Source organism: Canis lupus, chromosome 38 (genome assembly GCF_011100685.1).
Source record: "Canis lupus familiaris isolate Mischka breed German Shepherd chromosome 38, alternate assembly UU_Cfam_GSD_1.0, whole genome shotgun sequence".
In the NCBI taxonomy this organism is placed as follows: Eukaryota; Metazoa; Chordata; class Mammalia; order Carnivora; family Canidae; genus Canis; species Canis lupus.
Window position 1 is genome coordinate 18,188,439 of NC_049259.1, and position 16,619 is coordinate 18,205,057.

The 16,619-nt window shown below is 46.6% G+C and overlaps 1 protein-coding gene across 1 annotated transcript in view; it reads right to left on the minus strand.

Annotated features, from left to right (window-relative positions):
- UCK2 (uridine-cytidine kinase 2) overlaps positions 1–16,619 on the minus strand; it is a 66,551-nt gene that overhangs the window by 11,126 nt on the left and 38,806 nt on the right. The window contains exons 2-3 of the mRNA XM_038586213.1: positions 4,646–4,805; positions 3,721–3,817 (exon numbers count right to left, since the gene is read on the minus strand). Of these exons, the coding sequence (XP_038442141.1) occupies positions 3,721–3,817; positions 4,646–4,805 (257 nt within the window). The remainder of the gene's footprint in view (positions 1–3,720; positions 3,818–4,645; positions 4,806–16,619) is intronic.

Here is a 16,619-nt window from a genome sequence, read left to right on the forward strand (position 1 = left end):
CTCCCTCTGCCTGTGTCTCTGCCTCCCTCTCTCTGTCTCTCGTGAATAAATAAATAAAATCTTAAAAAATATAAAAATAAAATCACCTATGCCTGGGGGCACCTGGGGGGGCACAGTCGGTTAAGAGACCACTCTGGGTTTCAGCTCAGGTCGTGATCTCAAGGTCATGTGCCTGAGCCTCTGCACTCAGGGGGACATCTGCTTAAGATTCTCTCTCCCTCTCCCTCTGCCCCTGTGCATGCATGCACTCTCTCTCTCTCAAATAAGTAAATAAAATCTTAAATTACAAAAAAAAAAAAAATGTATGCCTAGGCCCTGTTCCCACGGGGCTCTGATTTTATGAGTCTAAGGCAGAGCCAGAGCACTGGTCTTTTTTATAAAACCGCCCCAGATGTGTCTAATGTACAAACCAGGGTTGAGGAGAGCCCGTATGGAGGAACATCGCCTACCAGAAAACAGGGTGCCCACCATGGCTCAGGATGAAGAACCTAACTGGGCAGAGTTCAGAAGGGAAATGGGCTAGAAAAGAGGCTCCGTGAGTGAGTAAAATTATGAGCCACTGTGGGCAACTGCCCTGCACCAAGGAGGGGACTGAAGAGTCTCTGCTGGGAAAAAGCAAATGTGTGTATGTTGGGGTGGGGAAGGGCGGGCTCCCGGGGCTCCGTCTGGAAAACACACTACCAGGGAGCACCGTGACCGTGCTAGGGGTACGTAGGCCCACGCCAGATCAAGCGCGGATCAGGACACCCAACAAATAAACACGAACAAGGAACAGATGGTTTTCCAATTCAACAAACATGTCTTGGTCCTAGGAAAGCCAGGGGAACGTAACTGTGCTGTTGTTGCAGCTCCAAGAGGTGGGAATCGATCCCTACCCAAGTGCACATGTACATTTAGAGAGGAGAACCCTTCAAAACAGCCCAGAGCTTAAAAAAAAAAAAAATCTATTGGGCAACTGCCAGCCCAGAACGTACAAGGAGCCACACTTGGTGCAATGTTCCATTTACAAGTTCAGAGTCTGGCTGGGAAGTTCACAGGGTAACCTAATCCCAGCTTCTCATTTGGCTTTTGAGCAAGAGTGAAGCCAGAGAAGGGTATTTACAGCAAACGAGTGTCTTCTCTTTCTCGGTCCAGCATCGGTTTGTGGGTCACCACGGAAGGCCCGTGCCTGGGTTGGGAGCAGAGAACTCCGAACAGCTGAGTGCGGAACAAGTGGCCTGGAGAGCTGGGGGGACTGCTGTGGTCTAAGGTGGTCGGGAAAATGTCTCACAAAGACACAGGCCATGGGCCACCAAACAACAGGGTTATACAATATACGATTTGAAAGGGATCGGGAGGAAAAAGAGAAGTGAATCATGTCTGGATGGGGAATTCTGCTGGGGTTTCTTTTAAGACCTGAATCTGACAGAGGTCAGGATGCACTAGCTGCCCCTCCGCGCCTCCTGCATCTGGTCAGGTCCTGCCTCCTGCCAACCACCCCTACTTCCGCCGCCTGACCTCAGGCCCTTGTGAGTCTCTCACTTGGTACCACTCCAAGGGCTTTATAAATAGCATCGTGGATCCTCTCTTCCTGCCACCAAAAGATCTGCTCCCACGGAACAGCCATCTGTGACTCCCTACTGCCAGCGCGTTCATGCTCCGGCCCCGGCGTCCCCAGTCTTTCCCATCTGAGGCCTGCCTGCCTGCTTCCTAGCCACTCTTCCCGCACCCTGATCCCCATCCTGCCACTCCTCACCACCTCCAGTTCCCCACTGAGCTCATCCCCCAAATCCTGCCCGACCCATTACCTTGCAAATCCCCTTCCCCAACAAATTCTTATGCTTTCCAATATATAGCTTAAATATCATCTCTCTACATATTAGAGAGGTGATAAATATTACCTTAAATATTGTCTCTCTACATCCCGCTCTAAATACTCCAAGCCTGTCCTCTCTCCTTTACACTCTTCCAAGGGCTCTGATTTAGTTGTCAGGCTGCATTTAGACTCTGTAGCAGTGCCCCGCCCTGGACCTGAGAGGTCCCTGGTCTCTTGTGGACTGGACATCACCACCACGCCCTCCTGAGGCTAGAAACTACAAATCCCAGAACCCTTTTCCCTCTGTGGTGCTTTGCCAATGGGAAACGTCAAAGATGATACAAAACCCAGATAATTTTTAGGTCTTACTAGCCACACAAGGCCACTCTGCAGACACTGCACAAGCCCCCCCACCTTGCAGGCTGGGGCCCACAGTTGGCAGCTTTGTGGACTTGCCTCGGACCCTGGTTTCATCTCCAGTGCCCCAGGCTGCAGCCTCCCAGGTCTTAGCAATCCCAACCCCCCTCAACACTCTTATTAGCTCCAATTCCTGTACTAAACCCCTTTATTCCCGCATGGTCTGTGGTGCTTTGATACTGGAGGTGCATCTTGTTCTTTTGAGTTTTGGGCACAGTGGCATCTGGTCCAGGGTAGGACATGCTTCGGAAGATGCTAGTGAGGGGTGGGGGTGAGAAGCAAAGCAGCCTGGCCTTCCAGGACAATGTGTTCACTCTCTTCCTCCTCCAACCAATCTTTGCCACACCCTCCAGTCCTGGGAAAGGCACAGAACGTGTGAGGAAACCCGTGTCAAAGGCCAGCTGAGATATGTACTCAAAGAACACACGGGGCAATAAAGACAGGCTTTTAATGATGGAAACATTTGGTAGTTAAAGATGCATGAAATCTAATTTCCCATTTTAAAAAAGAGAAATAGGGATCCCTGGGTGGCTCAGTGGTGTGGCGCCTGCCTTCAGCCCAGGGCATGATCCTGGAGTCCTGGGATCGAGTCCCACATCAGGTTCCCTGCACGGAGCCTGCTTCTTCCTCTGCCTGTGTCTCTGCCCCCCCCCCCCATGAATAAATAAATAAAATCTTTTAAAAAATTTAATTAATTAAAAATAAAAAAAGAGAAATCCACTCATGAGATTGAAAGGAATCATCAAAAGGAAGAATGAAAGCAGGTGGGAGAAACTTTTAAAACAGCGCAGAGCTGAAAGCAACACATTCAGTGTAGGAGGAACTACACGTGCTTTCTCTGCCCTGTCAGAAGTTTAGAGACGACCTGGGAAGTCCTCAAAGGAGACAGAGTGAGCAAGGGGTCCTGGGAGACTCGAGGGAGCCTGGGGGCCTGGCCGGCTGGAGTGAAGTCCTGCAGGAGCCTCGCGTAAGCACTCAGAGGGAAGGAAGATGAGCCCCCCGGCCCTCTAGGCCTCATCAGGAGCAGGAACACAGATCGGCATAAAGGACATGACGGAGAAACTCTCTTGAGAGTTTAGCGTCTGGTCTCTGGCAGCCTCAGGGCCCTCACACCTTGACACCTCTCTGCGAGGTCCAACCACGGGAGAAGAAAGAACAGTTTCCTTTGTTCTGTTTCCTGTGTCCTCTGCCCAGCCCCCTCACATCATATTCCAGGAGCAAGAGCTCAGGGATGTGAATCAGGACAAATGTATAGTCCCCTCACCTGAGCCCAAATTCATGAACCTGTTCTTCCAGAGTCAGCAAAACGTGATGAGCAGACCATTCCAGGAGGTGCCGGATAAACTCCCCAACTGGTGCACAACACCTACGGCTGCACACGGCCACCCCTACTGCCAACAGGCCGCTATGGGCATGGGGCAGGAGAGGACACAGCCCCGAGGCCCCCAAAACGGGAACAATCTGGGAGCGGCAACCAGCAGCGGCCCAGCCCCCAACAGCTCACTTACCGGGAATGGGAGACAAAGTCATACACAGGAATCTGCACTGTTTTCCCTTCAGTGATTTCTTTGAGGGTTTTGAAGATGAGTTCATTGTCAAAGGCATCTGAAGGAAATCAAACTGTTAAAATGGCTCTTGATTTTAAAATGCTTTCTCCTGTAATCATACACATCTATTTCACCCAGAAGAGCACATTCACCCCCACCAAAAAAAAAGCCAGATGTCTACCCTAAGCAGAAGGCAAACTTCCTGGATCTCAAAATAGAATCGTAATCGAATGCGGTCTGAGAAACTCATTTTTTTTCTACCTATCTCACCCTTGGCCTCAGACATCTATCTCTCCTCCATGTATAGCTGCTGTCTTGGGAACTGGCCTACGATAACCTGGAAATCATTCGCACGACTAGGGGATGTGCGTACACAAGTTTTGATTCCAGGCACCAAGTTTTAATTCCAACAGTTGCAAGAACCAAGACCAGTTAAAGGGTGATGTGCGGATCTGGGACCATCAGAGCATTACTCAGGCAGACATCCTGGACTGTCCATGGTCCTTTCTGCCAGTGGGCTGAGTTTCACACCCTGCCACGTGCAGACACATGTGGGATGGGGGGCGGGGGGAGGGGAGCAGGGGCTGCTTCAGATCACAGGAAGCAGAAGAACCAGCCGTGTTTGTGCTAGCCCGTGTCTGGCCAATCTCAAGGAACAGGCTCACGTGGAGTCACCCCTGTTCAGAGGCAGATGCAATCCATATTCAATAAGCCACACATTGAGTGATGTGTTCCAAAATTCCTTCTTTAGGCCCCACCATAAGCCCGAAGGTATTTATTAATCTTCCATTTTTATTGATAGAAAAGAGATTCCGAGGAGTCAAAGAGCTCCCTCGATCAACCAGCACACACACGCACACACACACACCCTCAAGTCCTGACTCACCCGGGTGATCAAAATTGAACTGGCCCTTCAGGGCTTTGGCCTTCTGCTCCGAAGTGAGGACACGATAGAAGCTATCCTGGCTCAGGATGACCACCTGCTTCTGGCGACAGTCCACCTCATTCTGTCCCAGGAGCTGCACAATCTTAGCGCAAACAGAAGACTGTGGAAAAGAAGAGAAGGCCAAGGATTAGAGGGAGAGTCACCAACTGATGCACACGCCCTATGCAAAGAGCTTCGGGAAGGAAGACTCCAAAGGCTACCATCTTGTCTGAGGGATCAGAAGGCTAAAGGAGAAAGACAGCCTGCTGAGAGGCAAGTGGGGGGTGCGGGTCCTCAGAGTCTCTTCCTCCCCTTCCTAAACACAACTTACTATTCGCAGGTATCTATCTGCAGGGGGTTGCAGCGGGGAGGACAGTAATTTCTGCCTCTTCTTCCACAAAATCTTTTCTAAAGTCCCTAATAACAAAGGAACACGAGGGACACCTGGGTGGCTCAGTGGGTTAAGCACCTGCCTCAGGCTCAGGTCATGATCCCGGGGTCCCGGGATGGGGTCCCGTGTCACCAGCCTCCCCGATCAGTGGGGCGTCTGCTTCTCCCTCTCCCTCCTCCTCCCTTGCTCATGCTCTCTTTTCTCGCAAATAAATAAATAGGTAAGATAGATAAATTAAAAAAAAAATTTTAAATAAACAGGAATACAAACTTATTTATCCCTGCTCATGCCCCAGTACAGACACACATGAAACAGCAGAAAGTGGACAGAGGGCACCCTGACGACGTGCTGAAGGCTCAGAGGGCCCCTGGGTCATGCAGTGACAGCGCATGCACGTGGACTCAAAACCCATGGCCAGGGAATCCGGCCAGTTAGCCGCCAGGGCAACGTCATGGCTTTCATCCTACGTCCATGGGTTCCTTTTTGCTCTAGTGCATATCCATGGACTTGCTCACACTCACAGTGAGCCTAGTGGCCACTTCACAGACGTGTGCCACCTCTTATGGACTAGAAGGACATGGGACTCCATAACACGACCAACGCCTAAAACAACATGGGGTATCCCTGCTCCGAATGGGGCAGCGGGTTCCAGGTGACCGCAAGCCTACACGCTTTGTGTCGTGGTGTGGGCAGTACACACAGCTACCTGTGATATTGCGAAAATGAGAAATACATATTTAGTCCTTGCATTTCTGGCACACAGTTCTCAACATCAATTTCCTAAGTGAGGGGAGCGGCACACCGGTCTTTGTTATGTTAACAAGGAGGCTTCTGGAAAGCACCTAAGGATGGGGCCAGTTGCCAGAGGAACCAACCCTGTGATTAGCAGGTTAGAACTTTCCCTCCTATCTCCCTGACCTCCTGGGAGGGGAGGAGCTGGAGGCTGAAATCAGTGGCCAACACCAACGATATAACCGGTCCTGCTGATGTCATGAAGTGTCCATACAAACCCAAGAGGATGGGGTCTGGTGAGCTTCCTGGTTGGTGAACACGTGGAAATGTGGGGAGAGTGTCCGAGAATTGCTTGTTGATATGGGGAAGCCCCCCCTCAATACACACACACACACACACACACACCTGCTGGAACTGGAATAGGGTACAGAACCTAAAATCTACCTCTTTTTCTCTCCCATAATAGAGTCCCCATAAAAAGAAAAGCATAAAAACAAGCACATTAAAAAAAAAATGAGATAGTAAAGGACAGTATTTATCAAATGGCTTGTTTCTTTTTTCCATTTCATACATATTAATCTAAAAATAAGAATGTCTACATTACAAACACCCACAAGCCGTAGCCAAGCCTCCTTATGGAGCTGGCTGACCTAATTATAAGAGATGAAAAATGTGGCATAGTTAGAGATTTCTGTGGCTCAGTCTTGCTTCACTGTGGAACTTACTTTACCAACTGGTTTTAACAAGGAAAAACCAGGACACTTTTATAAAGTTACATTTCCCATAAATTCTGTATTTGATTTCTCCAAGCGTAAGGAAAACTGGCCATTCCTGTTGCCCTAGTCAATCCACATGAGACTATTTTGCACAATATTTCCTGTTGTACAAAATGTGAGACACAACAAAATAAGGATCTTTGGAGGAATGATATTTTGACTCAATTGTTAATTATTTGAAAACTATTTTACTTTTCTGACATTTACCCGTATTATCAGAACAGCATTTAAAACAGGATTCTGGGAACAGCAGCTATGCCAGGAAAAAAAAAAATTATAGAAAGATAAAACTTGCACATGACTTAAGTTAGATTCAAAAATGAAAATACCACAACAGAATCAAAGGCTCTATACAATTATAAACTATACATTTTTAAACAGGTGCCAGCCCATCATTTCCTTTTCCTAACTCCCATCTGGTTCTTACATCCTAAGGCTACGCAGGGTAAAGTCTATAGATATAGCTTTTATTAGCAGAATTCTAGAAGACCAAAGAACAAAAATGAAAAGAAGGCTTCATAGGGCCAGATATTTAATCTACCTGATTATTCACAGGGTGGTATTTTTTACTTATAGTTAAGACCCGTTAAATATTTTTAAGTATGAATAGCAATCTCTCTACTACCAAAAAAAGTGTATATAACGAGGTTACATTACCTAATTTTGGAGGTAAACAATCATTTCCCTTAACCCAGGTACAACCAAGGACAAATGGGTACAATGGCCAACAAAATCGGGTTAATGAGCACATATAGAAAGCCAGTGTTCATCACAATTTCTTTTTTAAGATTGTATTTATTTGACAGAGAGAGAGAGAGAGGAGCAGACGGAGAAGGAAAAGCAGGACTTTCTCTACTGCGCAAGGAGCCAGATGCAGGACCTGATCCCAAGATCCCTGGATCGTGACATAAGCCTAAGGCAGACGCTTAACCGACTGAGTCACCCAGGCACCCCATCACAATTTCTTATCAAGGCTTAAGTCTTGCTGTTTTGTAGGTCCACAGCTATATGTCTCGGCTACATGTTTTCCATGGGCCTGTTTGGTGACCCTTTTTTCTACAAACACACCACCATCACTTATAACTGATTTATTAAGTCAGGCCCTAGGCCAGTGCTCCACTACAACCACCCCTTATAGTCACAAGCGCTATCCTTCCCCAGATGCGGAAACCAGGTGAAATGACTTGCCCACAAGCCTGCTTCCTTTTTTTTCCCCTCAACCTAAAATGTAGTCAGAAGTCCCAAGGCAGAAGTCCTTTATCATGGAGATAAATACCACTGCATGAACAAGTAAAGAAACACTTGTCTCCAAGTCAGTCTAGATTTTTCTAGTATTTTCTTTCTCCTGGAAGTTGTCAAAAATGGCCCCTAAAAAATCTAGACGGCTGTTGAATCAGGGGCAACAGGTACACAGGAGCTCATTATGCTATTCCTCTCCTTGAGGATAGGTTTGAATTTTTACACAACAGGGAGGAAGGAGCCCTACGGAGACGCCTCCTTGGGATGACTGAATGGTCTTTGCCTTCTTTAACCTCCTCTTCTTTCGCCTTTCATTTTAATTTACCTTTTCCCTAATCCTGCCCTCTTCAACAGGATGAAATGGAACTCCAAGGTGTCTCCTTCTCTCGAGAAAGGAAATAATGCATTAATGACTTAGGGCTGGAGAAGGCAGGCAGTCGTGAGCTTACAGAACACTAAAAGTAGGCAAGGCTGCAATCGCTGTGGTGGGCTAAGACTTAAAATAATTATGTAAAAAAAATAAAATAAAATAAATAAAATAAAATAATTATGTCATAGGAAGACAAACGCCGTAGGACTCCATTTAAAGGAGGTATCTAGGGGATCCCTGGGTGGTGCAGCGGTTTAGTGCCTGCCTTTGGCCCGGGGCGCGATCCTGGAGACCCGGGATCGAATCCCACGTCGGGGTCCCAGTGCATGGAGCCTGCTTCTCCCTCTGCCTGTGTCTCTGCCTCTCTCTCTCTCTCTCTCTGTGTGACTATCATAAATAAATAAAAATTAAAAAAAAAATAAAGGAGGTATCTAGAATAGTCAAATTCACGGAAAGTAGAAGAGAGGTTGCCAGGGGTTGAGGGCGGGGGGAAGTGGGGAGTTGTTCAAGGAGTATAGTTTTACTTTTACATGATGAAAAAGTTCTGGAGACTGGTTGCCCAACGATGTGGCTATACTTAATACTACAGAAATGCACGCCTACATATGGCTATGGTGGTGAATGTTACAGCTGGAGGTGGGCTTCGTTTTACAGGATATCTCCATATTCAGTGCAATGTATCCAGAATATATTCCTTCCTGCCACTTCTGGCACATTATTTTAAAGGTGGGGAGGTGAAAAATAAGCCAGATAGGACTGTGGGTTGCTGTCTGAATATATGGAGTGAAAGGCCAGGTCAACAGGAGGTTAATTTTAGAAGAAGGGGGAGGAAAAAAAATTATATATATGAATTTTTATACACATACATATGGAACAATCAGTGAAGGGGATATACACTTTCTTCCCTTGTATGGCATTTTGAAGACACCATCTCCTTTTAACTCCATTACAATAAGATGTAACTACTTTATCTCTTTTTTATCTAATGAGGAACCAAAGCTTAAAAGCCTTGCTCAAGGTCACAGGCCCGAATCTCAACCTGCAGGTCTTCTAACTCCGAATACCCAATCCTGTTCACTATGCCAGCACTGAAGCCCCAATATTCTCCATAAATGTACTCTACTTCCAGAGGTCAGTGATGGGGGAACGGAGACGGGGAAGGTATTGGTTAGGAATATGCTATGGAAAAAAAAAAAAAAAAAAAAAAGGAATATGGTATGGTTTTGTCCCACTGCATCATGAGACTCAACATAACTGTAAATGTCACTGAATTTCAGATAAGTAAAGGCAGGCAAGTGATATCCGTTATGGAGAAGCTGAAAGTACACACACACACACACACACACACACACACACACACACACGTTCAAGGTATCTGGAACCTAAATTTGGAGTCTAACTGTTAGAAGCCAGCAACTGGGAGCCCAAAGGCTCTGTCGTTCTGGGAACATGCCAGCATTTGACCTGACGATCAGGCCAGGCCACCAGATGTGCTGACCCACGTGCCAGCCTCCTTTCTCAGAGACACACTTCCTATTCGGGAAGCCCCAGGAGCGAGCAGTTGCAGGCCCTCCCAGCTGGCCGATTCCAACAGGGCAGCTGAGCAGCCACGGGGTCCTGCACTGCCATCGCAAGTAGTATTGCTCTAAAACGATCCTTACATAGGACATGGCCCGGAGGGTCCAGACACCATCTAACCCTGCCATTTCGTGTGTGTGTGTATATATATATATACACACACACACACACACCCCTAATCCTTCAGGTCCTCTGTCCAGTCCTAATATTGCTGACAGAGTAAAACTAACAGAGCACTTGAGCTCTGGGTAGCTTCTTTGTTAAGAACCCTCCACCTCGGGGCGCCTGGGTGGCTCATAAATCCAGCTTAGAAGCACCTGGGTGGCTCAGTGAGCATCTGCATTTGGCTCAGGTCATGATGCCCGGGGTCCTGGGATCGAGTCCCACATAGGGCTCCCTGCATGAAGCCTGCTTCTCCCTCTGCCTGTGTCTCTGACTTTCTCTGTGTCTCTCACGAATAAATAAATAAAATCTTTTTTTAAAAAATGCCACTAACGGTGTCCAGCACGGCCCCCCAGACATTACATCACTCCTTTGGGGGCAGGGGTTGCTCCCCACCCAGCTCTGAAGCTCTAATTTACAGGCATGAAAAAACTAAAGTACCAGTAATCTGCCCTGGATAAGGTAAACTGCTGCTTGGATTCCCTGATCAAACTGACCACATGGTAGCAACAGGGACCAGATGCGCTCTGGTCATAGCCGTGAGGCCACCTGACTTGCGGTCCTGCATGCCCCAGAACCTATGCATTGCAGGTAGGTTCTCCTGGCTAGAACAATCACCACCACCCCTCCCCACATACACACATAAATACCTAAGTCAGAAACTCACTACGTTGCTATGTAATAAAAGTGTCTCAGGCACCAAAGGAACAGACACGGGTCAATCCAATAACCTACGAGCCCTGGAGCAGAAAGACCAACTGTGTCTCAACATCTGCTCCTGGAGCCTGGCAGGACTTGGTACCCTGAGGGCTCGCTCAAATGTGTGTCATGATTACCACCAAAAAGGTCTGAATTCATCCAGCAGACCTCCTTTTCCTTTAGACCCGATTTGTAAAAGCATAGCTTGCCCTGCTCATTTTTAGCATCAGCCTTCATTCCATCCTAAAGGACATAATGTAACTCAGGCAGGGACAGCTAGCTGTGCACACCCATATCTCAGCCCTGAGTTTTAGCTGGGCCTTGGCCCCGCTTCCCAGCCTCCCTTGCCCTTTCTGGTGACCATGCTAAGTTCTAATCAATTTGCTAATAAGCAGGAGTGTGAAGTGGCAGCTTCCTGGAATCTCCTTAAAGCATCATTATCCCTGTTGACTCTCCCTCCTGTTGGCTGGAATGCAGGCTGGATGGCTGAAGCACAAGTGGCCACTTTGCAGCCCTGATACCATGTGACTAAAGGTAGGGGAGCAGCTAAGTAAAGGAGTCCCAGACTGCAATGATCATAGAGCTGAGAGAGGAAGGACAGTGAGATAAATCATCTTTAAACACTGTTATTTGAGGCTTTCTGTCCTCTCCAACCAAAATGACCCTAATACTGTGGTCAACTTTCACATACCCAGTAAACCGTGTAACTATCCTCTTGAAAGCTGGGGTAATCGTCATGTCCTGGGCCATGAGGCTACCTTATTCAGCAGAGAAGCCACAGATATCTCAGCAACCAAATAATTTGCATGTGAGTTTTAAAAGGCAGGGTGAGGAGGACCACTTGCCTGAGGACCATTTGCCTGACCAAGGTCCCCAGACCACTAGGCACCTCTCTGCCACCTACCAGCTGTATCTACCCGGAGGTATCAGAGCTGAATTCAACATCCTCCCCACCTTCCAGTACTTGCTTGTGCTACAGGCGAAGCTCCACTGAGGAAGCAGTACCTAGGAGGGGGAAACCCAGATTATAAACAGTACCGGATAAGGAATTCCCCACAAGAGAAGCTCTCAGTTTTAATTCCCGATCCATACGGTGGGGCTGCAAAGGTAGGTTAGCCTAGAAAAACCCAAGTATGAGCCCGCACCAGAAAAATCCTGGTTGATCAACAGTCCCCAACATAAACATGATCCCAGGACTTTTTGGTGAATTGTCTGGCTCCTTTAGCTCCATTCCTAGGAAAGACATTTTAAGAACTCACTTCTGGGTTCGTAAAATTACATGTTTGGCCCTTCTCTCTTTAAGTCATGAGTGCTTACTGAAAAACCCTGTCAAGGAGCACTTCCTCATCAATTTAAACTGCTTTAGCATCAACTGGGGGTATAATGAACAATAGTCAACATTTAAGAACTACACAGAACATGCCAAATGCCAGCAACTGTTCTCAGGACTTTACAGATTACTCCCTAATCCTCAAACCAGTCCTTAGAAGGTGGGTGTTATCATCCCCACTTACACAGTGGGAGATGGGTACAGGGAGGCAGATGACAAAACTAACCCAAGATAATACAGCTAGGAAGCAACTGAACCGCTCTTTAAACTTTTTTTAATTTGAGAGAGAGAGTGCACGAGCTGGGGGAGGAGCAGAGGGAGAGGGAGAAGCAGACTCCCAGCTGAGCAGAAAGCCCGATGCAGGGCCCAATGTGGGGATGCAGGGCTCGATCCCAGGACCCTGAGATCATAACCTGAGCTGAAGGCAGACACTTAACTGACAGCCCCCCAGGCCCCCAGGATGCACGCTCTTAACCAATACACATACCACCTTGCCCTGCCACACCAGAAGTGGAGGGCTCTTCTCGTCCCGAGGGCCACCAACAACCGTACACACACGGGTATAGTGCCAGCAATGAATACACAGGAGCTGCCAGGAGCAGAATATTCTCAGCATGGCTCCGCAATTCATTCTCTGCCAGCTTCGCAAAGCACAGGCTTCCTTCAAAGTTAATTTTTCTGATAAATATTTTACCAGGAAGAGAGCAAGACAAATCACTTCTGATCCCCTACAATTCATTCTTTGGGAGAAAACAGTATTTAAGTCCAAGTTAAAGGAGGCTCTGGGAAGCAGGTGAGCCCATGCAGGTGTGTTCGAGCAGAACTGAGCAAACTCTTTAAAACCTCACCACAATAAAAACAGATGCACACGCGGTGGTGTGTTATGAACTGGCGAAAACCTTCCAGAAAGCAGCAGAGAAAGGATCATTAACATTCCTACCCTCTGACCAGGTATCAAACTTATAGTTGGATCAGCGAAGCTTACAGGAATATGAGATGTAAATATGTAAGCAGAGAACAGTGCAGACTGGTGTGCACGCCAGGACTAGAACCACGTAACAGATACAGCTGAACGTGACAGGGGAAATCTAGAAGGCAAACCGGTCAAAACTGAAAACTGCTGTAGTTCTTCGACATCATCTTAAAGAAAAAGAAGGTGGCGGGGGGGGGGGGGGGGGGGCGGACAGGGTGGTGCCCAATCTCTTCACGTAAAGCCAAGTGCTGGTTTCATCCACAGCCCGGTAAACAGCTGCCACCAAACAAGGGCTAAACATCAGGCAAGACAGGACTGTGCTTGTACCCAAGCAGCAACTCAGCCTCACAACTGGATTAAAATGATTCAGTACAAAACAGTGACTGATTTGTTTCCTCTTGCCGAATCTGGGCCTGAATACGGATTTTGTGGATATGTCTTTGTATCCTCCACAGGATAAGCACAAAAGGCACCCCCCCACACACACACAAAAGCAGCTAGAATCATGGCTAGCTTTGCTGATTCTGCTGCTTATGAAGCCCTCTTGGAAAGGTGGGAGCAAAGAGGAAGACTACTGGAGGGTCAATTCTTACTGTCTTGTGGGTGCAAGTGAGGTGGGAACTATTCCCTCCCCCCCACCCCTTTTTTTAACTTCAGGGTTTGGAGGCAGGTTGAGACGGTAGGGCCCAGCAAACCAAGCCTCTTGTACTAGGAAAAGCCAAGGATGTCTTAGGACAAGACATACCCAACCCCTGCCCCTGCTCCCGACACACACCCCTTGCAGTCTGGCTTACTGAGCGGAGAGACACAAAAAAGAGAGTTGACTTTCCCCTGTTTAAAAGAAAAAAAAAAAATGGAATAAAGGGGAGCACAGTGTGCCAGCTGGATCCTCTGTTGAATCTTCCCAAACTGAAGGCCACATGTGGGTAAACATAAGACGAGGACATCACAGCACAATGGTGCTTTGTCGTACAGGCTGTATTTGGGTTGACTCTTCCTTTCCAGCAATGCTTATCCACACTGGAAAACTAGAAATCAAACTATCTGGCTATCAAAAGATTTATTTTTTTTAATTTCCTCTTTAGGTCTCTTCCAGCATCCATGCCTAAATCCAGAGCAGCAGGGAAAGGAAACTGAAAATATGTGCCAAGCACCCACCTTCCTTCCTTTTTGAAAGTCTCTTTTAGTGTCTTTGAAAACTCAACTTAATATTTACTCTTCATAGCATTAAAGAAAGGGGTTCAAATCCTCCTATGAGCAGACTCCATTCTTTCCAGGCGTTCCTACTAGATTCTGATGGATTCATCACTTATCAACCACCTCCTAGGCCCTCAAAACTCCTCTGGAATAAAAAAAATAGATAAAAGAACTCCCATAGTGACACAGACCATGTTACCCTATAAAGGATGGCAAACTGACCACACTGAAAGTCATCAAAAATTATTAGGGCTAATCTGCTGGCAAATATGAGGAGTTAAAGCAAGTATCCCTTGAAGAGAACGATTTTCTCTTATTCATTTGTGGATCTGAAGCTATCAGTAAATACAGGCCAAACTTCTGTTTTACAACCACACAAATATGTCCCAGTGATTTGACAGAGGCACAAATGCAATTCCGCGGAGGAAGGGTAGCCTTTTCAAGGAATAGTACTGGAGCAACTGGACATCGATGGGCAAAAATATGAACTGTGACCTGAACTTCACACCTTATATAAAAATTAACTCAAAATGGACCACAGGCTGGGGCACCTGGGTAGCTCAGTCAGTTAAGTGGCCAACTCTTGATTTCAGCTTAGGTTGAGGTCTCAGGCTCTGTGCTCAGTGGAGAGTCAGCATGAGGATTTTCCCCACTCCTTTCCCCTCCCACACTCACACTCTCTTTCTCTCTCAAATAAACAAATCCTTAAAAACAAATGGACCGCAGGCTTATGTAAAGCAAAAATCTATCAAATTTGGGGCATCTGGGGGGCTCACTAGGTTAAGTGACTTCAGCCCATATCCTGATCTCAAGGTCCTGGGGTTGAGCCCCCTGGTGGGCTCCCGACTCAGCGGGGAGTCTACTTATCCCTCTGCCCCTCTTCCCACTCATGCGCTAACACTTTCTCTCTCAAAAAAATAAAATCTTTAAAGAAAATCTATCAAATTTATTAAGAAAAACACAGAAGAGAAAGTCTTCAGGATCTAGTGCTTGGCAAAGTTTTCTTAAGCTTGATACATAAAAGTATGATACATAAAAGGGGAAGTTGATAAGCTGAATTTCAACAAAAATAAAATGTGCTCTGTCAAACAGCCTCTCTTAGAACAAACAAACGAGCTACAGACGGGGAAAATATACTTGTAACACACATGTCCAACAAAGGATTAGTATCCAGAATACATAAAGATTTCTGAAAATTCAACATTAAAAAAAAAATCAATTCCAATTAGAATATGGGCAAAAGACATGAAGAAGCATTTCACCCAAGATGATACACAGCTCTCAAATAAGCACCTGGAGAGATGTTCAACATTATTAGCCATTAGGGAAATGTAAATTAAATTAAAATCAGGACATGTTCCTACACACCCATCAGAATAGCCCTCCCCCCCAAAAAAAGTGACAACACCAAATGCTGATGACAATAGAGAAAAAAGATTGGTCATACACTGCTGTTAGAAATGGAAAACAGTTCAACTACTCAGAAGAACAATTTGGCACTTTTTAAAGTAATCTCTACACCCAGTGTGAGGCTCAAACTCACAACCCCGAGATCAAGAGTTGTATGCTCTACCAACAGAGCCAGCCAGGCGCCCCCAACAATCTGGCACATTCTTAAAACACTAAACGTGCAACTACCATAGGATCCCACCATTTGTACTCCTGGGCATTTATCCCAAAGAAATGCAAACATGCTCACCCTGAACATTACACAAATGTTCCTAGAAGCTTTATTCATAACAGCCAAAACTGGAGACCACTCAGGTGTTCTACAGGGGTAGATGGTTAAACAAATTGTGGTGCATCCGTGCCACGGAACTCTACTTAGCAATGAAAAGGAATAAATTACCACCTGTATAAATTTCCAGATAATTTTGCTAAAGAATACATGGGCAATCTCAAAAGGTAGGATTCCATTTATAGAACATTCTAGATAAGACAATTACGGAAATGAGGAGGTTGGTGGTTGGCAGGGATTAGGGACAAGGGGGATGGTAGCACGGAGAAGGCAGCGGTGACAAACAAAGCACAGCCTGGGGGAGCGACCCTGCAGTGGGGAGAATGTTCTGCTTCTTCACTGTATCAGGATCAATACCATTTTGTAAGCCATTACCACTGGGGAAACTAAGGAAAAGCTACTTGGATCCCTCTGTATTACTTCCTACAACCCTATGTGAATGGACAATGATCTCAAAAAAAAAAAAAAAAAAACCACCCCACCAAATTAATGCCCATCTGTCTTCTGCAATTTGTCTTTATTTTTTATTTTATTTATTTATTCATGAGAAACAGAGAGAGAGAGAGAGGGAGAGAGAGGCAGAGGGAGAAGCAGGCTCCATGCAAGGAGCCCAACGTGTGACTCTATACCGGGTCTCTAGGATCATGCCCTGGGCCGAAGGCGGTGCTAAACCGCTGAGCCACCCGGGCTGCCCAATTTGTCTTTAATTAGAAATTTAAGCTCTCACCCTTCAAAATTCTTTCTATCCTC